Source organism: Phodopus roborovskii, unplaced genomic scaffold, assembly GCF_943737965.1.
Source record: "Phodopus roborovskii unplaced genomic scaffold, PHOROB, whole genome shotgun sequence".
Lineage (NCBI taxonomy): Eukaryota > Metazoa > Chordata > Mammalia > Rodentia > Cricetidae > Phodopus > Phodopus roborovskii.
In genome coordinates this window covers 2,423,986-2,448,131 of record NW_026126629.1, presented here as the reverse complement: position 1 = coordinate 2,448,131, position 24,146 = coordinate 2,423,986, and the positions used below count along the sequence as shown (strand labels likewise).

At 40.3% G+C, this 24,146-nt stretch overlaps 1 protein-coding gene across 1 annotated transcript in view; it reads right to left on the bottom strand.

Annotated features, from left to right (window-relative positions):
- The window catches only part of Synpr (synaptoporin), a 158,358-nt gene extending 136,154 nt beyond the window's left edge, over positions 1-22,204 (bottom strand). The window contains exon 1 of the mRNA XM_051206768.1: positions 21,780-22,204. Within this exon, the coding sequence (XP_051062725.1) occupies positions 21,780-21,803 (24 nt within the window). The 5' untranslated portion in view covers positions 21,804-22,204. The remainder of the gene's footprint in view (positions 1-21,779) is intronic.
- Between the last annotated feature and the right edge of the window lie 1,942 nt (positions 22,205-24,146).

Sequence of the window (24,146 nt, the reverse complement as noted above, 5' to 3'; positions counted from 1 at the left end):
TGCTTGCATGATGTTCCAGGTCATTCAGTTAAGTTTCCTATTCTACATTTTTATTTTCTCATACTTATTTATATTTCACAAATCATTTCTTTTAGAATTATGTTACTATTACTTCTATTTTTACTATTTCAAGATTTATTTTTAAACAAGCCTGAAAAATCACTTCAGTGAAATGGTAAACTATAAATTATCCCATGGTAAATTACTCTTGTATCCTGGATTTCAGAAGAAAACAATGGAATCCTACTAGAAAACCTGCTGGAGGACAGGGAGACCTCAATATCTCTGTGTGGCACTCTGCTGGTTGTTAACAGACTAATCTGTCCCTGGGGGTGTGCTTAGCACAGGCCAAGGCATGAATTTCTGTAGCAGCTGATCTGTGTCTCCAAGGAGCACAGGAGCCCAGCCTCCACTTCTTTCCATGATGGCTCTGGGGCTGGCTGTGCACACCAGCATACTTCTCATTCCAGCGAACTGAAAGTGATGCCCAAGGGGCCCATTGAGCACAGCCAGACCTTATGGTGTTTGCCTTCCTTTGCACAGATGGGGCTGTGGATGCATGTTTTAACAGATGCACACTGAAGTATGCAAAAATACTTTGCAGTCTTATGTTTTCATCTTTTCCTGATCAGAACAGATACAAGAGAGTATGAGCATTGGAAATAAATGTCTCAGCTTACTTTTATTATTGTACAATGGAGCAAAGGTGCCTTTCTTTCCCTTTGATATCAATGATTAGAACACTCAGACTGTGGAACAATGCACAACTTGGTGACCTAAATTAGAGGTTAATGGATATAATGCTGTGTCTCCTGGAATAGTCTCTTCCCTTTCTAGGTATGAGGACCTTTTTTTCTTAAAATAAAAAATGTATTTATTGATTGCACCCTAAGTGCCTCTCTCTCTCTCTCTCTCTCTCTCTCTCTCTCTCTCTCTCTCTCTCTCTCTCTCTCTGTGTGTGTGTGTGTGTGTGTGTGTGTGTGTGTGTGTGTGTGTGTATAAGCTGTGGTTCATTTGGCACTTAATGCCTAGCAAGACTGACAGGCAATATACAAATAAACAACAAATATGAAATTATAATTATGATACAAGGGGGCATGTAGAAAACCCTGACAGTAATACACCTCCTCAGAGAAGGTAAATAGGAGAGAATCATTTGAGGAAATAACTAAGGCCTGAAAGACAGAGCCAGAACTAGACATTGAAGAGGAAGAGCAAGAAAGGAAGAAACCAGAGCAGACACGACACTCTGAAGAAGAACAAGAATTTAGTATAGTGAGGAAACAAAAGAAAGCTATCAGAACCGTAGTGGACCAGGAGAAAAAAATAGCAAGGGGACCTTCAGGCAATACTTGGTGGGTCTTCATAAAGACTTTGCATGTACATACAAGATCTGATTATTATTGATTTTACTCTCTGTAATTATTAATTGTAAGATACTCACAATCAGGAGAATAACTGGTATTTTAAGGCCTTTTCGTATGTGTCAGGACCTGAGTAAAATGCTCCACATCCATCAGCTCAAATGATTGTTTCAGCATCCCTACAACACATGTGCTATCATTGATTATACTCACAAATGGGGGCTGATCACATAAGAATTCCCCTAAGGTCACAGCCAAAGTGAGCGGGAATCCAGGAGTTGGATCCTAGACCATCTGGCTCCAGTTCTTAGCCGAACCCAGAGATACTGCTCTCCTCTTGAACTTCATCTATACCACAAAGCATCCAAAGGCAAGCAGAGCTGCCTGGGATGCAAGCTCTGAGGACCTAGGCTCTTTCTGGTCCCTCACAATTGCACCATTGAATGTGGTAGATGCTGGGATGAGGTCCAAATGTCTAACAAAAGCAGTGGTTTGTGGAAAGCTGATTAGAAGAGATGTCTTGACATTAGTCCAGGAAAAAAGCCAGAACAGAGATGTAGGAAGATGTCATAGTTGCTCGAGTAAAAAGAGGATGACACTGTATCTGGCTTCTGTCATCCCATGTTTGTGTGCCCTGGGAGGACTGGTACAAAGGCCAGAAGGAATGGAAAGAGCCAGAGAATGTAGAACTCACCTCACGATAAGCAGATCTCTTCAATGATTGTTAGAATTTTCTATTTGCTAATGTTACAGGTTCAGAAAAAGACTGCAAATGAGACAACAAATCCATTTTCTAAGTACTAGGAGAATGTCTACCATGGTGTGGTATTAGTTTTGCCGGACATATACCCAGTCTCTACCCCACTGTCCCTCCTGTTCCATTACCAAAATGATTTAACCAGAACCCCTATGTCCATCATTCAGTCACCTGACCTGACTTCATTGCTTCTCTGTTCTTGATATTGACCATAGCTGTGTGTCCTGACAGTCCATCTAAGTTCTGTGGCCCAGTCCACAGTTCTAGGGTGCTGGTGTGCCTTTTTGTCACCCGAACCTTCCTCTAGCTTTGCTCCAGGACACCCAGGGTACCCAGGATTCACTTCGCTGTAACAGCTGCCTTTTCAGTTGCACTACTTCCCTCCTCCACTTCAGCCTTTCAGTGTTCTGTCACTGCGCAAGGCCTCCTGTCTTCTGGCCCTTACCTGCCTCTCTAGCCTCATGTATTTTGATGTCTGTGTGCAGGTTTGTGCATGTGAGTGCAGATGACTGTGAAGGCCAGTGTCTTTGCAGCTCCCTGGAACTAGAGTTACAGTTGATTGTGAGCTGTTTGATAGGGATTCTGGAAATGGAACTCAGGTTCTTTGAAGAACAGTACATGCTCTTAAACACTGAGTTATCACTGTAACCCGGTGGTTCTCAACCTTTGTATTTGCTGCAACCCTTTAATAAGGCTCATCATGTTGCGGTGACCCTTAAACATAAAATTTTTTATTAATTTATTTTTTATGTTTCAATAAAATTATTTTTGTTGCTACTTCATAACTGTAAATTTGCTACTCTTATGAACTGTTACTTAAATGTCTTTAAAGTTTTCTGATGTTCTTAGGTGACTCCTATGAACCCCCAGGAGTTGCAACCAACAGGTTGAGAACCACTTCTGTAGGCCACTACTTTTGTGTTTTAACATTAAATTTTATTTCCCCCATTAAAGTCTTACAATGCTGTGGTGGACAGAGCATCAAAGGCCTCATAGATGATTATGAACTAATTTACAATATATATGTACCTCAAGATGATGACATCTTGACTCATCTGGCTGCATCCAGTGACATCACCCATTGGCTCTTGGGTAAAAGAGAGTAGATATACACATAGAGGTCAAGGAGAGAAAGAATAAAATTAAGCATGACTAACCCAGGCTAATGGCTTTAATGATTAGGCAGTCTTCAGGATTTGGAAAAGAGGAGGATGAGGCCACCTGACAACACACAGAAGAGAAACAACCCTGATGACCCTTGCATTTTATGACTTCTAACTTCCACAACTGGAAAATAAGCTTGTGTGAAGACAGTAAATTTGTGGTAATTTGTTAACTAAAATTATATACATTCCCTGATCCTCTTCACCACAAGGGAAAGCTGGTCTCTTCATTTTTAGCTTCTAGTTAGCCCTACACACTAAATAATTTATATATATACCTCTCTCAATGAGAATATAAGCCTGAAAAGAAGCTACCATGTCTCGTGCATATTTATGCATGAGCATAGGACTGGAACATAACTAAGTATTCATTAATTCATTCATTAACTTGTTCATTCATCCTGTCATTCAAATATTTATTATTTATCGAGTGTTTAATAAGCACAAGAGTCTAGATACTGCTAGAATCCATTATTGCTTTAAATAGTAAAACTAAGAAGATTTTTTTTGGCTTCAAGGAGCTTATATTTTAATGGAGGAAACATTGTTTAAGAGCCATGAAGATAATTTGAGTTAACAGAAAGATGTATAAAAATAAATAAGGAATTCAGAGCAGGAAGAGGGAAGGGCATGTGCATAAGATTTGTGCAGGTGGAACACAGTGTGTTTGAGGGATTTCGCTAGACAAGACAGTGACATGAGTGCCATGGAGATGAGGTAGAAAATCAAGCTACTGCTACGTACTACAGTGTCTATTAGCCTGTAATCTGACAGTGTGGAATATGTTAAGTATGGAGCTAGTTGAGTATACTGTAATTTAGAAATGGCTACGTTTTGGTATATAAATAATACTTTGGAGGAAGATGCTGGTGGGAAAAAAAGTGAAACCACAAAGATGTTGCAAGGCAGAGAGGTAAGGATGAAGTGGAAAGAAGTGGACAGCTTGGGGCTGTTTTGGAGGTTGCAGTAATGATATTTCATGCTGACTCAGATGGTAGTTAACATGGGTAAGGGAGGCATCTTAGGAGACTTTGTGGGAGGAAGCAATATTGCATTCTCCTACAACTTCCTGTGATGGAAGTCATCTGATATGATTAAGCAACTATAGTGACTGAATCTGTACCCCAGCCACAGAGGTAAGGGATGACTTAACATTAACAAATCCTACTTTTTTTTGTAAGTAAATGAGACAATTATCTGCAAAAGGAGATGATTAGGTGAAATTAGAGATTTAATTTAAGGCAGGATGCTGTGTTGAATGCCATGCCTATTTTCCCTTTACCCAGTCCAATGAGATCTGATTTATACACAAAGAAAATATGGCTTGCTTCTTTGTGCTCCTGGAGGCCAAAGTATGTTGGAGGACAGCATAATTTCCTATACTGTTCTCATACAGAAACACTGATCTTACTTAAGCTAAAACATAATTCCATGAAAATGATCTAGCACCTCATTAAGGAATGGTGGGGCAACAGGGAGGCTGGACACTGTTGAGACTAGGCTCTGTAGAGGAAGCTACCTGGGTCTAAATACAAGAAACGGGTTAGGGTTTAAAATTAAAAGAGATGGAGAAAACATCACATGACTGAAGAAAGAGAAGCAATTGTGTAGTGCTGAGGGCTGCAGAAACACCTTGTGTTTTTGAGAAGTGAAAGTCCAAGTCATTGCACACTGAAGACGTACATTTGAACTGAATCAGAAAGCAAGGTTTAGCAAAGGAGTATCAGCATGCTGCATGGACCATGGGGAGCTGTGGAAGGAAGATGCTGAAGCAGGAGAGAGGAGAGTTAGACACTGTGTGTTAACTGAGAGTGAAAATACTAGATTATTTATGTGGGAAAACTAGAAATAAAGGAGACATATAAATGATGGGAGGTAAGAGACTAAGAAATATTTGCAGAAGGATTCTCAGGGAATCTGATGGGCTTGACTATAAAGAAAATAGAAAGAGGAAAATATGACATGAATCCAGGATTTTATTTTAAAAACAATTGACAAATCTTTAACATAAAAATGGCTTGTAAAAAAAGGCAATCAGTAGTTAGGTCTGCTTGAAAAGCTTTTTCAGGTATGATTGTTAAAACAAGTGTGTGGATTCTTAGGAGTTTAAAAAATTGGCCTTGTTGAAGAAACTTGAGCATTGATAAATGATAAATAAATAAATAAATAAATAAACAAATAAATAAATAAATAATAATGGCTGCCCTGCTTTGAGCTCTGCCTTCCAAGAGACATTTTTTTTAAAACCTGATCCTTAAATCTGAATTGTCATTGTAACTTTCTTTGACCAACACATTGAGATCACAGTATTATGAGAATTCCAAACCTTAACCCTAAATAGCTTCAAAGCTTGAAACATGCACAGTCCATCCCACTGGATGATAAGAGGTGATTCAGTCATTCTCATTTTCCTAATTGACAGAAAGCTAACCATTAGAACAAAAACTAACTTATTAATTGGAAAAAATGACTATAGATATATCAATGAGCAATTAAAACCAGCAGATATCCAATCCAACCAGATTGAAAACCCACAGAATTTCAAGTTATATGTACAATGTGGTTTCAAGCTTTCAAGCTATGAATCTTAAGAGGGTTTGTTATGCACTAAAGGTTAACTGATACATAATATTCAAGAGAAACTATCAAGGAAGAAAAGTAGCAGACAGTGTTAACAAAGTAAACTGAACAGCTCAAGGAAGCATTAGTCTATTTTGTAGATAAAACTTTATTAAATGCAACAATTCAATACTTTACCATTTATCAAAAGCACACAGGTTTGGTGGCCCAAACACTAGCACTTTCCAAAACGGTGCATTCATAACAAGAATGAGAAGGAGCCGAATGAGAACAACTAGCCATAAGAAGTAGTTTTTTAAAAACTGCCACTCTTTTGGGTTAACAAAAGCAACATGTCAATTAGTGGTAGGTAAAGCAGTATCTTGTCTCCTGCTATGAGCTATGCTTGAAGAATTAGGCAAGAGTAAGAGGCTATCAACAGAGCCTTCTTCCTTCCCGGACCAAAGCTAGTGGAAAATTCAATAAAGTTTGGCCTCTGAGGGGCTGGGTAATTCTTCAGGGACGTTCCTTCCTCTCATAGGCACCAAGCATTAGAACTTGTTCTTCTGGGACTTCTATTACCAAGTGCTACTGCTTAATTGTGGGTTTAGCCGGGTTCTTTCACACTTTCCTCTTTTCAGAAGAAATCAGTTGGTTAGATGTAACACTTAAAGGTCTCTTCCATCCTATCTTGTCTTAATTTATTTTAGCAGCTGCAAGAAGTACAACATGCTCATTAAAATGAACCGTCTGTGTGTCTCTGTGGTGCCAGGGCTTACCAGTGAGACAAGTGTCCCAGAGAGGTCCTGGGGGAAAAGCAGTGACCTGATAAGACCTTAAAAATGAAAAGAAATCAGAACCTAAAAGTATGGCCCTACCAGATTGAGGGGGGCAGATACAGCCGATTGGAATTGGTAACAACCATTGAGGAGTCACAGTTTATTCAAAGGGTCCACCATGGAAGTAATTCTCACCTTGGGAGAAGGAAAGCAAGAGGGCGCAGAACATGTGGCAGCCTCACACAGCTCCTCCAGCCTTTTAGGTCTTCTGAAGAAAGAACTCTCAAGGGATAGCACTGCTGCGCTGAGGAAACAAGGGGCCCGAGTGGACAGCAGTTGTTCTTTGGGGAATGTGATTTAGAGTGGTCCTTGGCAAAGGCATGAGCGTCCCTGGATCCAGCAACTCAGAAAATCAGAGGCACTTTTGTTGGTACCATTGTGTTTTCTGTTAGAATAGAGTGAACTAAGCATCTCAGGTGATTTGAAGACTAGCATTTCAAGACCAGGTGGATAAAGGAAGCTGAGGACAAGCTGAGCCAGCAGGGTCCTATAGCTCCCCTGGAGGACAGAGCAAACAGTGAGGCCATGACACAAGACTGTTACAGGTTGAGTCTCTTTCCAAACAGTCTGCAGAATATCTATAGGGTTCAGGATGACCTTCAGCTGAAGTGTCTACTATCACCTACATTTGTGCCTACCTTGCTCACTACATCAGCCCTCCTTGTAAAATGGCAGAATTATTGCCAACCTCTCAGAACTATTGGGGAATTTAGAGACTAAACGTGTTTAACAGATTCCGCTCCATACTTTGCTCAAAGAAATTAATTCCTCATAGAAACCATAATTTATTTCCATCACATCCCATTTCTTTATATTCTTGAATAATTTCACCAAACTACTTATACTTCATTTGTCAAGTTGGCCTGAGGAGACTTCAAGGGACCAGAGCAACAGCATAGTTCAGTAGGAAGTGTAAATTCCAAGTGATTGCCATTTACCCATCTAGCAAAGGTCTATTGAGCACTTCCTGTATAGAAAACACCATGGCAAGATTAAACTGTTGATGCTGGAAATTAAGAAGACACATTTACACAACCGTATATAGAGGCAAAACAGAAAGGAAAATGGGGTCATAATGACATATTATTTTTCTGCTTTTAATACAACTTGTATGGGCAAACATACAACTCAGCTATCAGAGTCCAGTTGCTGGGCTTGCTAAGCTTTCCATGAATATTCAGCATACTGGGATATAAGCAGAGTTCTCCCTTCCTTTCTTCCTTCCTTCCTTCCTTCCTTCCTTCCTTCCTTCCTTCCTTACTTCCTTCCCAGTGGAGCTAAAACGTACTTTGCCTAACATGTGCAATGAGTGAGATATTTTAAAAGAGCACTTGTGAATTTAAAAATGTTATTACCCCATAAATCCAGTTCCTCTATACTACATGTTCTTATTTCCAAATCACCCCATCTGGACCCAGCAGTCTTCCTGGTCAGGCAAGAAGAAAATATCTTAACCTAGTTGGAAAAACCTGGAAGAGTGTAAAGAAAGGTACTTCCAGAGTGCTGCCAACCTAATTGTTCACAGTGCAATGTTTGTAAGCTGTTTCTTTTAAAATGTTACCATTGTTATTATAATTAGTAGTATAAGCAGTAGTATCAGTATTAGTGTCACAATGTGGGAGTGTAATACAGCACAACTGTGGGGGGGGGGAAACTGTGGTTGGTATATAAAATGAATTAAAAAGTATAAATCTTCATCAAGTAGGTGGAGGTTCAGGGTCACATTACTTTAAAGAGAGAGGGCCTGGCCCCGTGTTACTTGTCACCAGCAATGAATCTCCACCCAAATACAAATGACCCTCCTTGATTGAAAACTCAATAAACATACAATCTGGCTTTTCACCCATGGAGTTATTGCTAGTATTACATATGAATGTGTTAAGTACTAGGTGTCATGAGCCTGTGATTATCACAAACTCAGTGGGAGGGTGGAAGACACAGTACAGATGGTAAAACTCTTTGAGTCCACTCAATGTTTGGAGAAGACTGACTCCTCATCTGTAAGGAAACTTGGCAAAGTGTAAAGTAGTAATTCCTCTCTCTTCTCCTCTGTGTGTGTGGAGGTGTTGTGTGTGCATGCACACGTTCAAGCAAGCTCGTGTGCAAGTATGCAGGCTATATACCCAGGTGGTGGTCAGATGCCAATGCCAAATACTTTCCATTATAAGTTTCCATGTTGATTTTTGAGATAGGATCTCACTTTGAACCAGGAGCTTGACATTTCACCTAGACTATGTAGCCAGTAAGACCCTGGGTTTTACTTACCTGCAAAGAACCTCCCTTCCAGCCCTGGGGTTACAGTTGTGTCTCTGAGCCTGAGTTCTAGAAATTTAAAATCATGTCTTCACCAAGCATGTTAAACACTATCCAGCTATCTGAGCTATCTCTCCAACCCCTGTACTTTGGTTTTTGCTATAGATTTCCAAAGGTGAATAAATATTTTTATTTGTTTAGTTATTTTAAACATTTTGGCTTTTTAAAAAGATTTATTTGTTTATATATTTTATGTATATTTGCTCTTTGCATGTATGTCTGCATATCAAAAGAAGGGTATAGGATCCCATTATAGATGGTTATAAGCTGCCCATGTGATTTCTGGGAATTGCACTCAGGACCTCTGAAGAGCAGCCAGTCCTATTAACTGCCGAGCCACATCTCTGGCCCAGCAATAAATTTATTTATTTTTTGAAGCAACTTACAGAAGATTTATAAGAATATTCTATACCCATGCCTGGTTTATATTTCCCTTTAGCAGTTATCACTATCAAACATTTCCCGTTTCTATGTTTCTTATTTCATTTTCTTACCTCACCAAGTCACATGCAGCTCCTAGAGCTTGCAAAACAGTTCCCTGAACTTACTGGAAATTCTAAAAAATATTTAACTGGTTAAATAAGTGAAGGAAGTGACAAGATCTCTGTGTTAAATTAAACATCACTTCAAAAAAGTCAAAGTGGCTTTGCCTTTATATTTAATCTGTAATTTCACAGTTGTCATGAAAATAAAGATAAAGAGAGTCATGGCTGAAATTTCATTCTGTTTGGTAACAAATAATTTACTCTGACTGTTTTAAAGTACTCTATTACACGTAACTACCAACCAACATCATCAGAAATGACACAATATCTCCTTCTTCTCATCACTGTCCTCATTTCACAGATGAAAACAACAACAAAAAAAATGAGATCCAACAAGAAAAAAGTTTCAAAAGTTGCACAGCTAGTGGGTAATGAGAGGTGGATTAGAGCCCTGAGCTCCAATGAGTATGAATTTCACATGATCTCTCTTTCCCAGGGGAGACTGATTCAATTTTAAATGTAACTGTGATGCAATGTCTGTGATAACATTGTGGAAGTTATCTCATTTCTTTATGATGAACTACACTGTGCCTAAAGACACACCAAACCACAGGAAGGCCACAATCTCACACAACAATACATTTGCAGATTATTGTTGTGGATTGCTGGCTCAGTGGTTATGATTAGCTGGCTGTTCTTGCAGAGGCTCTAGCTTAGTTTCCAGCACTCACATGGTGTGGCTCACAACCAACTGTAACTTCAGTTACAGAGAACCCAATGCCTTTTTCTGGTTTCTGAGGGCCCCACATACAGATAATGTGCTTAACATATATAAAAGAAAAAAAAAGACACATAAATAAAAATAAGTTAATTTTAAAAGCAACAACAAATAGTGATTGGTTCAGCTTCAGGCTGGTGCAACCCGTGTTATCCATCCTTGTAGCAAGGACTGTCTTTTCAAAATATCTTCAGTAATTTTCATTTTACTTTCAGCAGTTTCCTCCAACCTCAGCTTATGAATATCAACTACTAAGCACACACATACTCCTACTCAATGTTCTGTGTCTCCTGCTAAAAGGCCATTATCCTTTGTGGATTTCCTTCCAGACTGTAACTTAGATTGATAGCATATTCACTGAATTCTTGTCTTGGAGAGATACTATATTTTCTTCTGATGTCAGTTTTTCCCTAGAGTCTGAAAACATGCTCACACTGTATCTTGGCATTTGAGGCCATTCTCAAGAGTCCAATTTTATTCTAAAGATCACTTTTTAATAAACTCCCCAGGCATTCCACAGCGCATACTGTGAGAAACTGAGCCAACAGGAAATGCGAGGCTGAGCTTCTATATCACCTTCTCCCAACCCTCCCAGATCCTGCTGGAGGAGGTCCACTTATGCTGTTTGTGAGGAGAGCTGCCATCCTAGTTGGTAACACACAGCAAAAAATACACTGGGTAAGTCAAAAGAATGAGTAGCCAGAGTCACAACCAACTGAAGCAAAAACTTAAGCCACACCTCCTTTCTAGGTCTGAGCATGGAGCTTACTTATGCATAGATTTTGATCTTAGGCACAGAGTAGAACTGTAAAGACTCCATTTATTTCTTCTTTTTAATCTGTCTGTCTGTCTGTCTGTCTCAGTTTGTCTCTCTGTCTCTTTCTCTGTGTGATGTATGTGCATCTGTGACTATGTCTACATACATGTAGAAGTCAGAGGACAATATTTTGCGTTGATTCTCACCTTCAAGTTTGAGGTGAATTCTCCTGCTGTTTCCAGATGTGTGCAGTAGGACAGCTGGACTGTGAACTTCTGTGGGTTTGCCTTTCTCTGCCTCCCATCTTGTAGGCAGAATGACTGGGATTACAGATGAGTGCTGTGGTGCCCTACTTAGCTTGGGCTCCAAGGATCCAAACTCAGTTCCTTGTGTTTGTGCAGCAAGTCTCTTCCCAAAGAGCCGTATCCCCAGCATGGAAGCCTGCCTTTCTGAAAGACTTTAGGTGACTACCCACAAAAATGGTGTTAGTCGGCTCTTTGAGGTAGCAATGGAGCTGATGTCGGAGGGATGATGATAGCTAAAGCAGTGCCAACCGCAGTCTGTCCCCACAAAGTTCCTTTTTATTTCTAAGAAGAGTCATTGTCCTGAAAGTTTGCCAAGAGGTTTTCTCCTAGAAATGATACAGAAGCTGCACCTATGAAAACTCAAGAGTATGATTGCCTGAACCAGATCCGAAAAATGATAAAATCAATATACATGCTAAAGTGGAAGCAGGAAGTCTCTTCCACTCCTCCCCTAGACAAACAGCTCCCGACAATTAACTGTTGATAGGGAGGGGATTATTATTCCCCAGGGATGAATTCCCTAATTGGTATCAAGTGGTCATCCTTGAAACACATACAAACAAGCAACACTAAACAGATTCAGCAGGTAGTGGGTAATGCACACTTTTATTTATGAGTTTATATATCCATATGCAACAAAAATAAAGAAAAAGAGGCCACAAATTTGAGAAAGAGAAAGTGGGGGGGGAGGACTTGGGAGGGTTTGAAGGATGGAGAGAGGGAAATTATGTAACATTTTGTTTTTTTAAAAGTTGCAAATAATAAAACAGTCACTGTCAACTTTACTCAGTCATGCATTGGGTCTTCCTCCTTCTCCCCTCTCTAAGGGCAGGAACTGAATGTGGAGAGCTTTCTACCAGCTTTTCACAGGTTATTATTATGGGAAAGAGTTCAGCATTGGTATCAAATACAGCTAAGGTACAGTTCACAGTTGTCATTTTTATGTTATAGACAAATGATGGGGGATGTCCTTCTATATGCTATGAAAATATTGTTTCTCTTATTGGCTGATGAATAAAGCTGTTTCAGCCAATGGACAGGCAGGATGTAGCCAGGCAGAAAGTATAGGTGGGGAGACCAGACTAGAATTCTGGGAAGAGGAATGCAGAGAGTGAGTCACGAGACAGGTGCCATGTAGCTACCCACCAGGTCATTCTCTGGTCAGCCAAAACCATGTGGAATTACAGAGGTTATAGAAATGGGTTAACAATTAAGAGAGAGCTAGCCAATAAGAAGTCAGAGCCATCAACCAAACAGTTTATAATTAATATAAGCCTCTGTGTGTTTATTTGGGACTAAATGTCTGTGGGACAGGGTGAGGCAGAAACTTCTTTCTACAGACAAGTGACTAAGCATCTGCATGCCATTAAAATAATAATAAGGATCCATCCCATGCTGTTTGGAAGATGCAAGCCTGACAAGACAAAGAGTTCAGTGCCTGTGAACAATGGATGCTGTGTAAGTTAGTTGTTTGAACTTGGCGTTTTATCCTGTTCAGTCATCTCATTTCAGCAATCCTGGATTTTCTAAAGGAGTCTATGCCCTTCATATTCAATGGGCTCTAATCTTTTCGCCTTAAACTCTATTGCAGAGCTGTTGTGGGGATTAGATAAATTAATATGTATAAACACTTGGAGCTTTGCCTGTCATATAATTAGTACCCAAGATGGCTTAGCTCTTATATTTAATACTTACTGAATTATAATTAAGTAGCTTTTGCAGGATTTTTAAATGTGCCCCACCAACAGCCCTAAGACTTGTGACATCTTGGACTGTTTAGTTACCTCCAAATATAAAAGTTTTAGTGTAGTGCCTGGCACACAGTTGCCTCTCATAATGCAAGAATGAACAAATGAATGAGTATAAATGAGTGGGTGAATGAATAAAATGCATTCTTACCTTTCTGACAGGATTTTCAGAAACAAAGCCATAAAAGATTCTCTTGGGAAAAGGAGGCAACAAGAAGGGGATGTGAAATTATCTTAGTGAGGTAACTGGTCTGGGAGGTTAGCAAGGGTGCCATTCAAAACCCAGAGGATGTAGAGTCTGCAGTTAGGAGTCAGAGAGGAATGCTCTGAGGGAAGAATCTTGGGAAAGGCTGCTGGCAGATAATAGCCTTCAAAAAACATGAGCTAACTGTATTTTTTTCTGATCAAATGTGTCAGGGGATGCTTCAGTAAATAAAATATGAGCAATGAGAAACCTTTGTATTTCCTGCAGCAAGGGCTAATGAGCAACCTTGGGAAGGCACCAGGGTTTTCCCTGAACCTCTATCCCCAGTGTGGAGACAATCATGGGCATGAATTCTGAGAAGCTATTGGGCTGTGTGGTGATAGGAGAGAGTTAAAGTCCCAAAGCATTAGCAGGTAATGGACTGAGGTCCAAGGTCGTATCAGTCTCCTACACAATTATAAAGGCAAAGGCAATGGAGTGAGCCTGGACTGATGGAGATGGAAAGGAGATTCTGTGTGAGAAGCAGATTGTTGGCAATGGCTTTATCCATACTGCATTTGGTTGTGTTGTAGCTCCTCTTCAGTAATGGTGCTCTGCCTTTCAAATCTATAATATGGCATCAATCTCCTCCACAAGAGAGTGACCCAACAAAGCATTTCCAGGCTACTTTAGAGCTGTACAATAACTACAAGTCCCTTTCCTGGAAGATTGGGAGAACATTTCCTTGAACACTCATTGAGGACATTGGATGAAAACTAATAGCAAAATGGACTTGGAGAGGAGGAAACAATGGAGTTGTCTGGGCCCACACAATCTCTAAGGGACTTTCCCGTATCCTCTTCACAAGCCTGTAGAGGAAATTAATTACTCCCACATTACAGAGGTAGAAAACAACCAAGACCTTCATATATCACCTGTGACCAGGCATACTGTGTCATCAGGATTTGAATTTATTTCCTCTCCTTGCAATCTCAAGCAATGCAGGAAGAAGCTATTTTCTCAGAGTTCATGCCAAGGACCCCAGAGGTTACTCATACAGCTCAAAAGGAAGTAGGGCTAGGGGCTTGGGTACAGTATGACACTCACTCTGGGAAAGACCTGCTTCTTTCTATGCTTGGGAGCAGATAAAAGTCTCACTGCAAACCATACTTGCCTTTAATGTGCTTCTGTGTCTACTCCTCTGCCAAATTTTATCTAGAAGTACCCTGTCCCTGTCTCCCTTTATAAGGTCGAGGTTTTGTTAAAACCATGCCTAAAGATAAAGTTAGGTGCGGTCAACTAAAAGTCAGGTACCTTGCTAAGGACCCCTTGTTGCAGAATATTTATTTAACTAAACAAAGATGTGTGTGTTGGTTTTGTTTAACTGTGTAAATTTGTGTTACATTTGTTTAACTATGTAAAGGTGTATTGCCTGACCTGCATAAGGCACCTGATTAGTTTAATAAAAAGCTGAACCACCAATAGGGAGGGAAGAGGTATAGGCAGGACTCCTGAGCAGGATGAGTAAATAGGAGGAGGAACTTAGGCCAGGAAAAAGAAGAAAGAAAAGGAGAAAACAAGATGCCAGAGGCCAGCCAGCCAGGCAAAGGAAGAAGGAAAGGATATACAGAATGAAAGAAAGGTTTAAAAAAAAACCTCTTGGGGCAAAATGCAGATGAATAAAAACAGATTACATTAAAAAAACAAGTGGGACAAGCCCAAGCTAAGGACAAGCATTCATAATTAACAATAATTCTCCTTGTCTTTATTTAGGGTCTGATTGATGGCCCAAAGAAAATTCTAACTGTACCCCTAGACAACTGCTTATAATCTTATTAAGTTTTTGACAATTCCATATAATTTGCATACAACGTATTTTGATCATCTTCACCCCTCTTCTCCCTAACTCCCCTTGCATCCACTCCACACCGTCTCACCCCTCCCAACTCCATGTCCTCTCAATTAAAAAAAAAGCATACCATGTCTAATTTGTATTTCTCATATATTCATGGATGTAGGGCCACCCACTGGAGTACAGGTGCCCATTAAGAAGTGTACTCTTAAAAGAAAGCTGACTGTCCTTCTCCCAGCAGCCATCAACTGTCAACAGCTCCTCAGCTAGGAGTGAGACTCGTGGTCAACTCACCTGCCCCATGATGGATCAGTTGTCTTGATCTGATGCCTGCAGCCACATTGCCCTTAATTCATGAGTGCAACAACCCTCTTATATCCAGAAAGCACCTCTACCAACTAGTCCTCCCCAACTTACAGATCTTGCCATCTTTCTGCTCCCTTTCCATAATGGTCTCCCACACCTGGAGTTAGGATGTGTGTAATATAGATGGCCCATATTTATAGCTGAGCACTCCCCAAACACTTACTTTTGCACTTTGACCAGTTGTGAGTTTGCAAATTAAACTCATACATTTCTGGCATGCAGCAAATCCATGAATTCACTGTCCTCAATTTGAAATGTTTTTCACACTATTGGGCTAGAAGGGCAGGAGCTCAGCTCTGTGCATGTCTTGCTTTTGGAGTGAGTTCACAGTAGGGCCTTGGGCAAGTCACTCACCTCTCTGGGCTTTTGTTTTCTGTCTTACAGAAAGTTTGAGAGTTTTAGGAATACAGATTGAGACTGTGATCTGTTTCCTTCTATGACTGCCGCTCATAAAACATGTCTATCTCATGTCAAAGCCCATGCCTAAATTCATTCTACATCATAGATCATTGATGACTCTGTGGTTTCCACAATATATAAATAAGTCTATTCGCCAAAATGGTTGAAGAAATTCTAAGGATGTAAAAGGACCATCTGAAACCCTGCAGCTAATGATGCTTCTTAGATAGGGGGTCAAACCTTCAGACATTCACTACCCTTGCCTCCATCACTCCTTGGTAAATGCCATTTACTACTCAAAACAGCTTCAAAGAGAAAAAAAATTACATTGTAAACACATTTGCATTTTCATTAAATGTTATACTTTATATGAGCTTTAGAAAACACCTTGGAATTTCAGGATAAATTAGTATGAATTTGAGTTCTATTTTCTTTTGACTTTAAGGATTTAGATACATAACCATTCATTTTCTAAAGGAGATATATTTTAATGTTGCCTTATTTTTTGATTTCTACAACCAAATAAGATAAGATAAGAAAAGATAAGATAAGCTTTCCAGAGTGGTAAAGTTTTACACAGAAATAGAAGGTAGCAACTGGGAGAAGCTTGCAGATGCTTCCCTGACCTTAGGCAGGCTGTACCAAGCCACCTGAGGTAAATGCGCAGCTAAGAATCCTAAAAATGAAAATAAGAAATGCCATAGAAAGGACCAGTCAAAGCTGACCATAATTACCTACATTCTTCTATTGGTTGTCATTTCATACAGGGGCAATTTGGCAAAGCCTTTCGGTAATATAGGCTGTCTTAGCTTAGGGTAGAGGTTGCTACTGACATCTAGTGGATAGAGCTCATGAACACTACTAAATATCCTACAGGGATTTCACAGCAGTGAACAATCTGGGGAGTGTGCTAACAGTGCTGGGATTGCATAATCTTGGACTATTAGAAGGCCTTCAAGTTCAGGGATGGATGCATCTTGTTTACTCCTATGTCTTAGCACCTGGCAGTGTGCTCAGCACAGAGACCCCACCCCCACCCACACACACACATGTGTTTGTTGAAGTGTTGGGTGCATGAACACCCAAGAGAGATGGATAAGGCAAGTTGTGGCTGTTAGGTCCTATAAGCACCTTCCCATTTTGAATTTTTATCTTCTTGTTCTGTCCTCTCACAATTTCTCTTTCTTTTCTCGCCCAAGCACTGGGTAGGAAGGAAAACCCCGGTGAGGCTGCCTAGGAGCAGCAAAAATGCCGAGAAGACACCAGGGCTGCTAAGCCTCACCCAGTTTCCCCTTTGCACCACTCCATTCAGTAGTCTGTAATCACTCCAGCAGGCAAGTGGAGTTCTTGATCCCTCCTAAGCATGGACAGATAAGACAAAGAGCACACACCCCCTGCTGATGGCTTACCAGGCCAGCCCAGTTACGCCCTTCAGAAGACATACTCTGGGATGTGAGATAGAAACTAGGCTTAGGTGAGGAATGGAACATAAAGACACTTAATTCTAGAAGTAGAGGTATTATATGTGTTTATTCATCACTATATTCATCACAGAGCCTGGTGCGTGGCAGGCACCTTTAAATATTTGTTAAATAAAAGTGTAATATGGTGGCCAACATTCCAATTTCTTCCTTAAATTTGATCAATTTTTTTTTTTAAAGCCTGTATTTTGCCATTTCTTCAAAGGGCCATAAGACATGACTGTATATTTACATTGGCCAACCTTACGTTCCCCAGTGAACTGGTGTTCCTGAGCTGGAAAGTAGCTTTCCAGAAAATGGAGTAGAACATATTTGTAGTTACCCTTCAACAACTTCTCAATGACATTTAGGGAGTGGTGACAGATTAGTGTTTGCACCTCAACTCAGCCATTTTCTCTATTTTTTTAAATATATTTAAAGTCTGAGTTCAGGCTCCAAACTTGAAGTGATTTATTTGAGCTTCTAAGAAAACCCCTGCTCTATTCGCACACTTGGTGTTGAGTTCGAGACTTCTCCAGCACCCCTTGCCTTTTACACAAGACACTTCCTTCATGTTTAATGGGTACTTTTTTAAGCACTCAATGATCGATATGTTTAAGAACACACATCTACACCTAAAAAGCAAAACTAAACATAGGTTGGATGGGGTAGGATTTCCAACACTGTCTATCTGGGACTTGGTGATCTCTCTGAAGAAGGAAGACTGGAAAGTTTCTTTCTTTATAGAACTGTTTCTAAGATTAATTTTAAGGGATGGCACACATTTGATGAGCCCTGGAGCTGAACACAACATATTTTCTTAGAGCAAAAGTCTACGTTTGGTGGCTCTCAGTACATTTAGAACCCTCATAAATACTCATCAAAAAAGCAAAATGCTCCACACTTCTTTATTGGTTCTGGCTCTAATGCCACACTTGCTGATTAAAGCATCAAATTATGTCTTATGCAAGAACAGGAGAAAAGAGAATTCAGAACCATGTTATTGCTTTTGCCAAAAATTTCACTGTGCACTGCACTTTGAGCTTTTAACGCCTGTCTATATAAGTGTTACCTCAAAATGACTACAAGTCACACACAAACACACACACACACACACACACACACACACACACACACACACACACCACCACCACCACCACCACCACCACCACCACCACCACCACCAAAAAACCCAAACCAAAACCACTCCTTCAGACTTTAACTCCCAGGGTCACCTGTGTTGTGTTTATTCCTTCATTTACTTTTTTCTGTTTGGCTTTTGGTAAAGCATAGTAAGGATACTCTGAGCTAGACTTTATACTCCGGGCACATTCTCTTCCCTCAGAATCCTCTCAGGTAGAATGGAAGACAGCACAGTGTTTCCCAGATTTACCACGAGTGTTGTGTCCTGCCTCTACACTACTGCTTGGCAGGAAATTTCAAATATTGGTTCAATGTTAGTCAAAAATTTCCCATGGAAGACTTGTCTGAATTTTACTGGATCTGATGGATTTCAAATGGGGAGCTGAGTGCCTGGGTGCAAAGTAATGTGTTTAGGAACTCAGGACTTAACTCTGTCACTCTCAGACCCTGTATCAGCAGCTGGGTTCATTTTTTTAATTACCTGGCTTGTAGAGAAGCAATACTCTAGCTGAAGCTCCACCTAAGCCCCTTTCAGTTAGCCAAAGAATAGACAGAAAACCACAGGGGTGACTGAGGCGAAGGTGAGAATTCTATGAAGTTTGCCCAAATGAACCAATTCAGTTGGGAATGGCTTCTTGTACTTTGCATTCGTGACAAACTGGGTGCCTTGAGATGCTGATATTTCTAAGTTACTTCAGCATCTTTATTTGGACCCTTTGTTCACAGACTGAAAGTCAAGGGACAAATTTGTCTTGCTCACTTACAGGGATACCTTAATTTAGCCACATCTGCATACTGTCTCTCCCCAGGCTGGCTTCCTTTTGCTATATCCACATCTTGGTAGCTGCACAAATTGAGTGTTTTTTAGGCACATAATTAGTTAGCCTGGAGCTACAAAAGCAGTGTGAGAAAAAGGAGGTTACCTATTGTCAGAGGAAGGAAAAATGCAGGGGAAATATAGTGTGTTATTGTTAAGTTCCTGCAAACCACTGTGACCTAGGAGTTTGTCATAGGTTACACTGACGTGTCACTCAGGGGAGTGACAGAGTGGAGCCCTGATTTGATGGATGTGCCACTCAGTCCATCTCATCTGCATCATTGTATCATCTCACCAAGTTACACATGTTCTCTGTCTCCATTTTCTTATCTGCAAAACGCAGAAAAGAGATTAGCTTCCTCAGCATGGCTACGACGACTATGGGAGACTACATGAAGACTATAGGCTGAGTGATAGGCTCAGCCAAGTGCCAGACATACAGTGTATTTACCAGCAGGAAACAACCACCGCCTTCTGCCTCCTTCATTTTGTTAAAAAGAATAGATGGTTTCATTGTGGAAAAAAATCAAAATCACTTCATAATTTTTGTCCAGCGCTGCACTGACTTTTCATTTCTTAAAATAGATTTTTTTTTAAACTGACTTTTCTGGACATTATTGCATTCTGGTCTTGTCAGGAGGGATACAATAAAAGACCATGCAGGCTTATCCCAACTCCAACTGATGGTCGATGACCCTGACTTCTTAAAGTGACAAAGGTTCAATTGTCTTCCTTATGGCTTCACATATGGAGCCACAATTTTTTCATGATTAGCAGGTGAAGGAGAAAGCAAACACTTGTGGGTTGTCATTTCCCCAAACTCCACTAATTTATATTGTGGAGTAACTTCGTGTGCTGACAATTCAGTTTACAACTCATGACTTTACATTCAACCTGTTACAGCTGACCAAATATGTAAAGTGGAGCTAGGGAGTTGGCTGTGTGTGCTGGAGAGGATGAGCCCTGCCCTCTGCTGAAGCTTTCACTCCTCTCAAGAGTAAAAGCCATGCTTACTTTTTTTTTTTTTTTCAGCAGACTACCCACTAAGGCATACTTGGTTCCTGTAGGATGAATGACATCTGAGTTTGTTATTAGGAACACAATCACAAGAACTAGGACCTGGTAATATAAATGGGCAGGTGGGTTTGGAGAAGTTTGTCTTGAAGATAGATCTATAAAAATGCAGACTGATTATCAAAGTGAGCAACTCCACCTTAGCATGCAAATAGCAGGTGCATGGTGCCCTAACAGTGGGGCCCTGAATGGTCAGTGCATTCCAAGTCAGACATGACTATTTCCTTAGGGTTAACCTGAGACCAAAAATGGTTATTCACAAAGAATATATGCCTCAGGGTTGTAGGCAAGCATGGAATTCCAAACTTTACTTTCAAAAATCTCTAAAAATTGCCAAGCTTTAGCTTCTGAGTTAAAGATGCCCTTAACTTTTGTTATGAATGCATTCTCTAGTTCATTTACCATGAAAAAAGACTATGTCGATTGTTGACTCCATGAAAAAAAACCATCAAAAAACAAACAAAACAAAAAAATTAAAGCATGTTTGTGTCCATTGACAAAATTAGTTAATCACCTTATCATCTCTATTTGCTATAATTACACTAATAGATCAATTAGCAATAAAGAATTTAGACCATCCTCTGCCCTCAGCTAACCAGGTGATGCATTAAGAAACCATATTTCTAGGTACATATGACCAGACATTCATTCTGCATCAGTCTGAATTAAATAACAGCAACTTTTCTCCTGATTAGCTTGAGTTATGACCACACCAGAGCCAAGCCTGGGCCTTTGGCAGATGGTGGCACAAATACACGATGTAAAGAAAGTCAGAAAAGACACAATGGCTACTTGAAGCCTGGCTTTTCATGCAATGCAAGAGATTTACTTTAGCAATAGGAATACTTTTTTAAAAAATAGAAACTCAGTTCTTTTAAAGAGTGTCTCAGAATCAAAAGGAATCTCATTCCTTCATTATACCTGGGTATAAGACCTTATGAGATTAACACATAGTATTTGGTAGCTATTTAAGGAGTTGAAGACATTTGCACTATGATGCTGAGGAAAAAACTTTAATTAAAATGGTAAGCAGGTTGTAGCATAACGCATATACTTAGAACATTAAACACTCTTAAAGTGGCTGAGATAGAATGGCATTGCATTTTTATAAAGACTAATATAACTTTGCTTAAATAGTTTCCTTACTGTGTTAAAAAAAGAAGCCCAGAAACCTAGTATATACTTCAACAGCTAATGTGGGAATTATAATACATAACCCAGACTCTGTGGTTTAAACATATGCATAAAAGAAAGCAAAGTTAAAGGAGGGAGGAAGACACCATCATTAAATATTTCTAAAAATTACATTAGGAAAGAAAAGTATACAAATATACTTAAACGTGTACACACACACACACACTCACACACACACGGGGTGGGGGGGAAGGGGGCAAATCAATAGAGAGATGAACTTACCGGAGCAAATATCACCATACACATTTACAAAAGAATTGATAATCCAACTTCCCTCTCCTGAAATAAGATAGAGGTTGTCTCATACTAAAAATGAAGCCTCTTGTCTCTGTCCACAGCCCCAGCTCTTATCCCTCTCTTTATGAAGCAAAGGAGGAGGAGAAGAAATCAATGCAGAGGGAAAGTGAGATGCTATACCAATCAGATAGCAGCTTCTGCCTTCTTGCAGAGAGATGGGGAAAACAGTCACATTAGAAGACAGTGACAGCCCACAGCTGAGTACAGGAACCTGATACTCCCTTGATGCAAAGCTGCCTGCTTTGTGGGGAGGTGGTTACCTCCGTTGTGCACTCCCACACTTGGCTCTCAGCTCACAATTGCAAGTGCAGAGCTGCCTTGCACAAGCACACTGCATCATGAGCAGAGGCACCAGCTCCCTCGTATTCAGAAAGCCCCCTCCTCTCTCAGCCACAGTACTTAAAATCAAACTGGGAGCTGAACACAAGCCAGGATTTTACATGTTGAGGGTACAGGGAAGCAGTGGTTTCATTAAATCCTCAGGAATAGATTTGCATAGATGAGGCAAATGTATGTTTGTTTTAAGAAATTGCCCTCGTTTTTATGGAAATGCATGGGTGTTATGCATGATATCCATTTGGGAAATTAATGCACTGTCCATAAATAATCATTAAGATGATAGCACTGGAAGATGGGCTTTTCAGGCTCTGGAGACTATGGAAGGAACAAATTACAACTTGGTGACCATCCATCATGCTACTATTAATGAAGACCTGCAAAACCACAAAATTAAAAAGCTTGCAGAGGCTCAAGCAGGACCTACATTTCTTTCTTTCCTTTACAGAAAGAAAGGACACTGACTTCCTTAAGAGGCAGCCATCTCGATACCCAGAGGGTATGTGTTTCAGGATGCTGGACCAGCATTCATGGAAGGCCGTTGCAGGTTGCAGGCCCTCCTCATTTGGGTGCTTTGAGGATATTTTATCACACTCTAAAGATAATGTCTCCTGAAAATCTATACTGAAACATCTAGAGGGGAATCCTACACACCAGTGCCACTCTGTCCTGGGTGAGCCCCCTACTCAACACAAGGACAGTGTTTAGTTGGTGCTGGGGTTCAGTTTGTGATGGTGTCTACCCAGCACAGAATAGTGCTTAGTTGGCACTGGTGTTAAACCAGCACAGGGATGGTGTTTAGCTGGTGCTGGTGTCTTGCCTTTATCTTTTGCTTGGCTACTGATGCCACAATAGAAACTCAAATAGGTTACCATGTGTTAACCTGTTAATCCTGAATCTGCCCTGAATCTCGCTTGTCTCTCTGCTTCTGTCTGTTTAGTCTCTCTCCCTTTCTCTTATGGACAAGTACATAAACACCATTGTAACCATCATCATAATTTCTCTTTTAGACTTAATTTTTTTCCTGTGGGGAAGGGAAGGTGTGGGAGCAAACAATACCTCTAAAATAAGATAGTAAAGCAACCTAGAAGTCTGTGCTGTTCTTCTCTCACTGACTATGTGAGCTGGGGAGCCTCTTGAGGTCTCTGAGCCTTAGATTTCCCTCTGTAAAATGAGCACAATAACACCTCACCATTCTTGTAAGGAGGTGTAAAGAAGGAATGAAAGATAGACAAAACAATGCTCTAATCAGATCCAATGTGTGCTCAGGAACTCTGGCTTGACATCTCTTCATTTGATCTTGCTCCATTTGTGTTTTTCTCAGCAGTACTGAAGATAGAACCAAGGGCCTCAGGCATTCCCGGGAAGTGCGCTAGCACTGAGTTCAGCCTCATCTTAAAATCCTGTTCCCAATTCAGCAAGACTTCAGGGTACCAAATCCTCATCAAATTGCATGGGCCATGGACTCCACCATCCTTCAAATTCTCATACAATCTCTTCTCCTTGCTCTCTCTCTCTGTCTGTCTCTCTCTGTCTCTTTCCCTCTGTCTCTCTCTTTGTCTCTCTTCCTCTGTCTCTCTCTCTGTCTCTTACTAACAAATGCTTATTGAAAAGTGACCATGTGGCAATGAGAGAAAAATTAAGTGGGTGAAGCCAGTATGAAGGCTGTCACCTAGCATCTAAGGAAGCACTATGTCTTTGCAGAATTAATGAATGCATAATTTGTGGAAGGAATGATACTTCATGTTGAAGGCCACTGTTCTGGCCAGTGATGAGAAGGAATAAAGGGTGATTTTGCCAGCTGTGTAGCCACTGGAAAAACCCATACTTCACAGCTCTTCAGGAAGGACAGTGGATGTGTGTTCCTCATCACCTCTGAATATAAAGAGACTCACTTCAAATTATAGACACCTTCTATGTAATAACCATGGGCAATCTTGACTCTGCTCCAGGCAG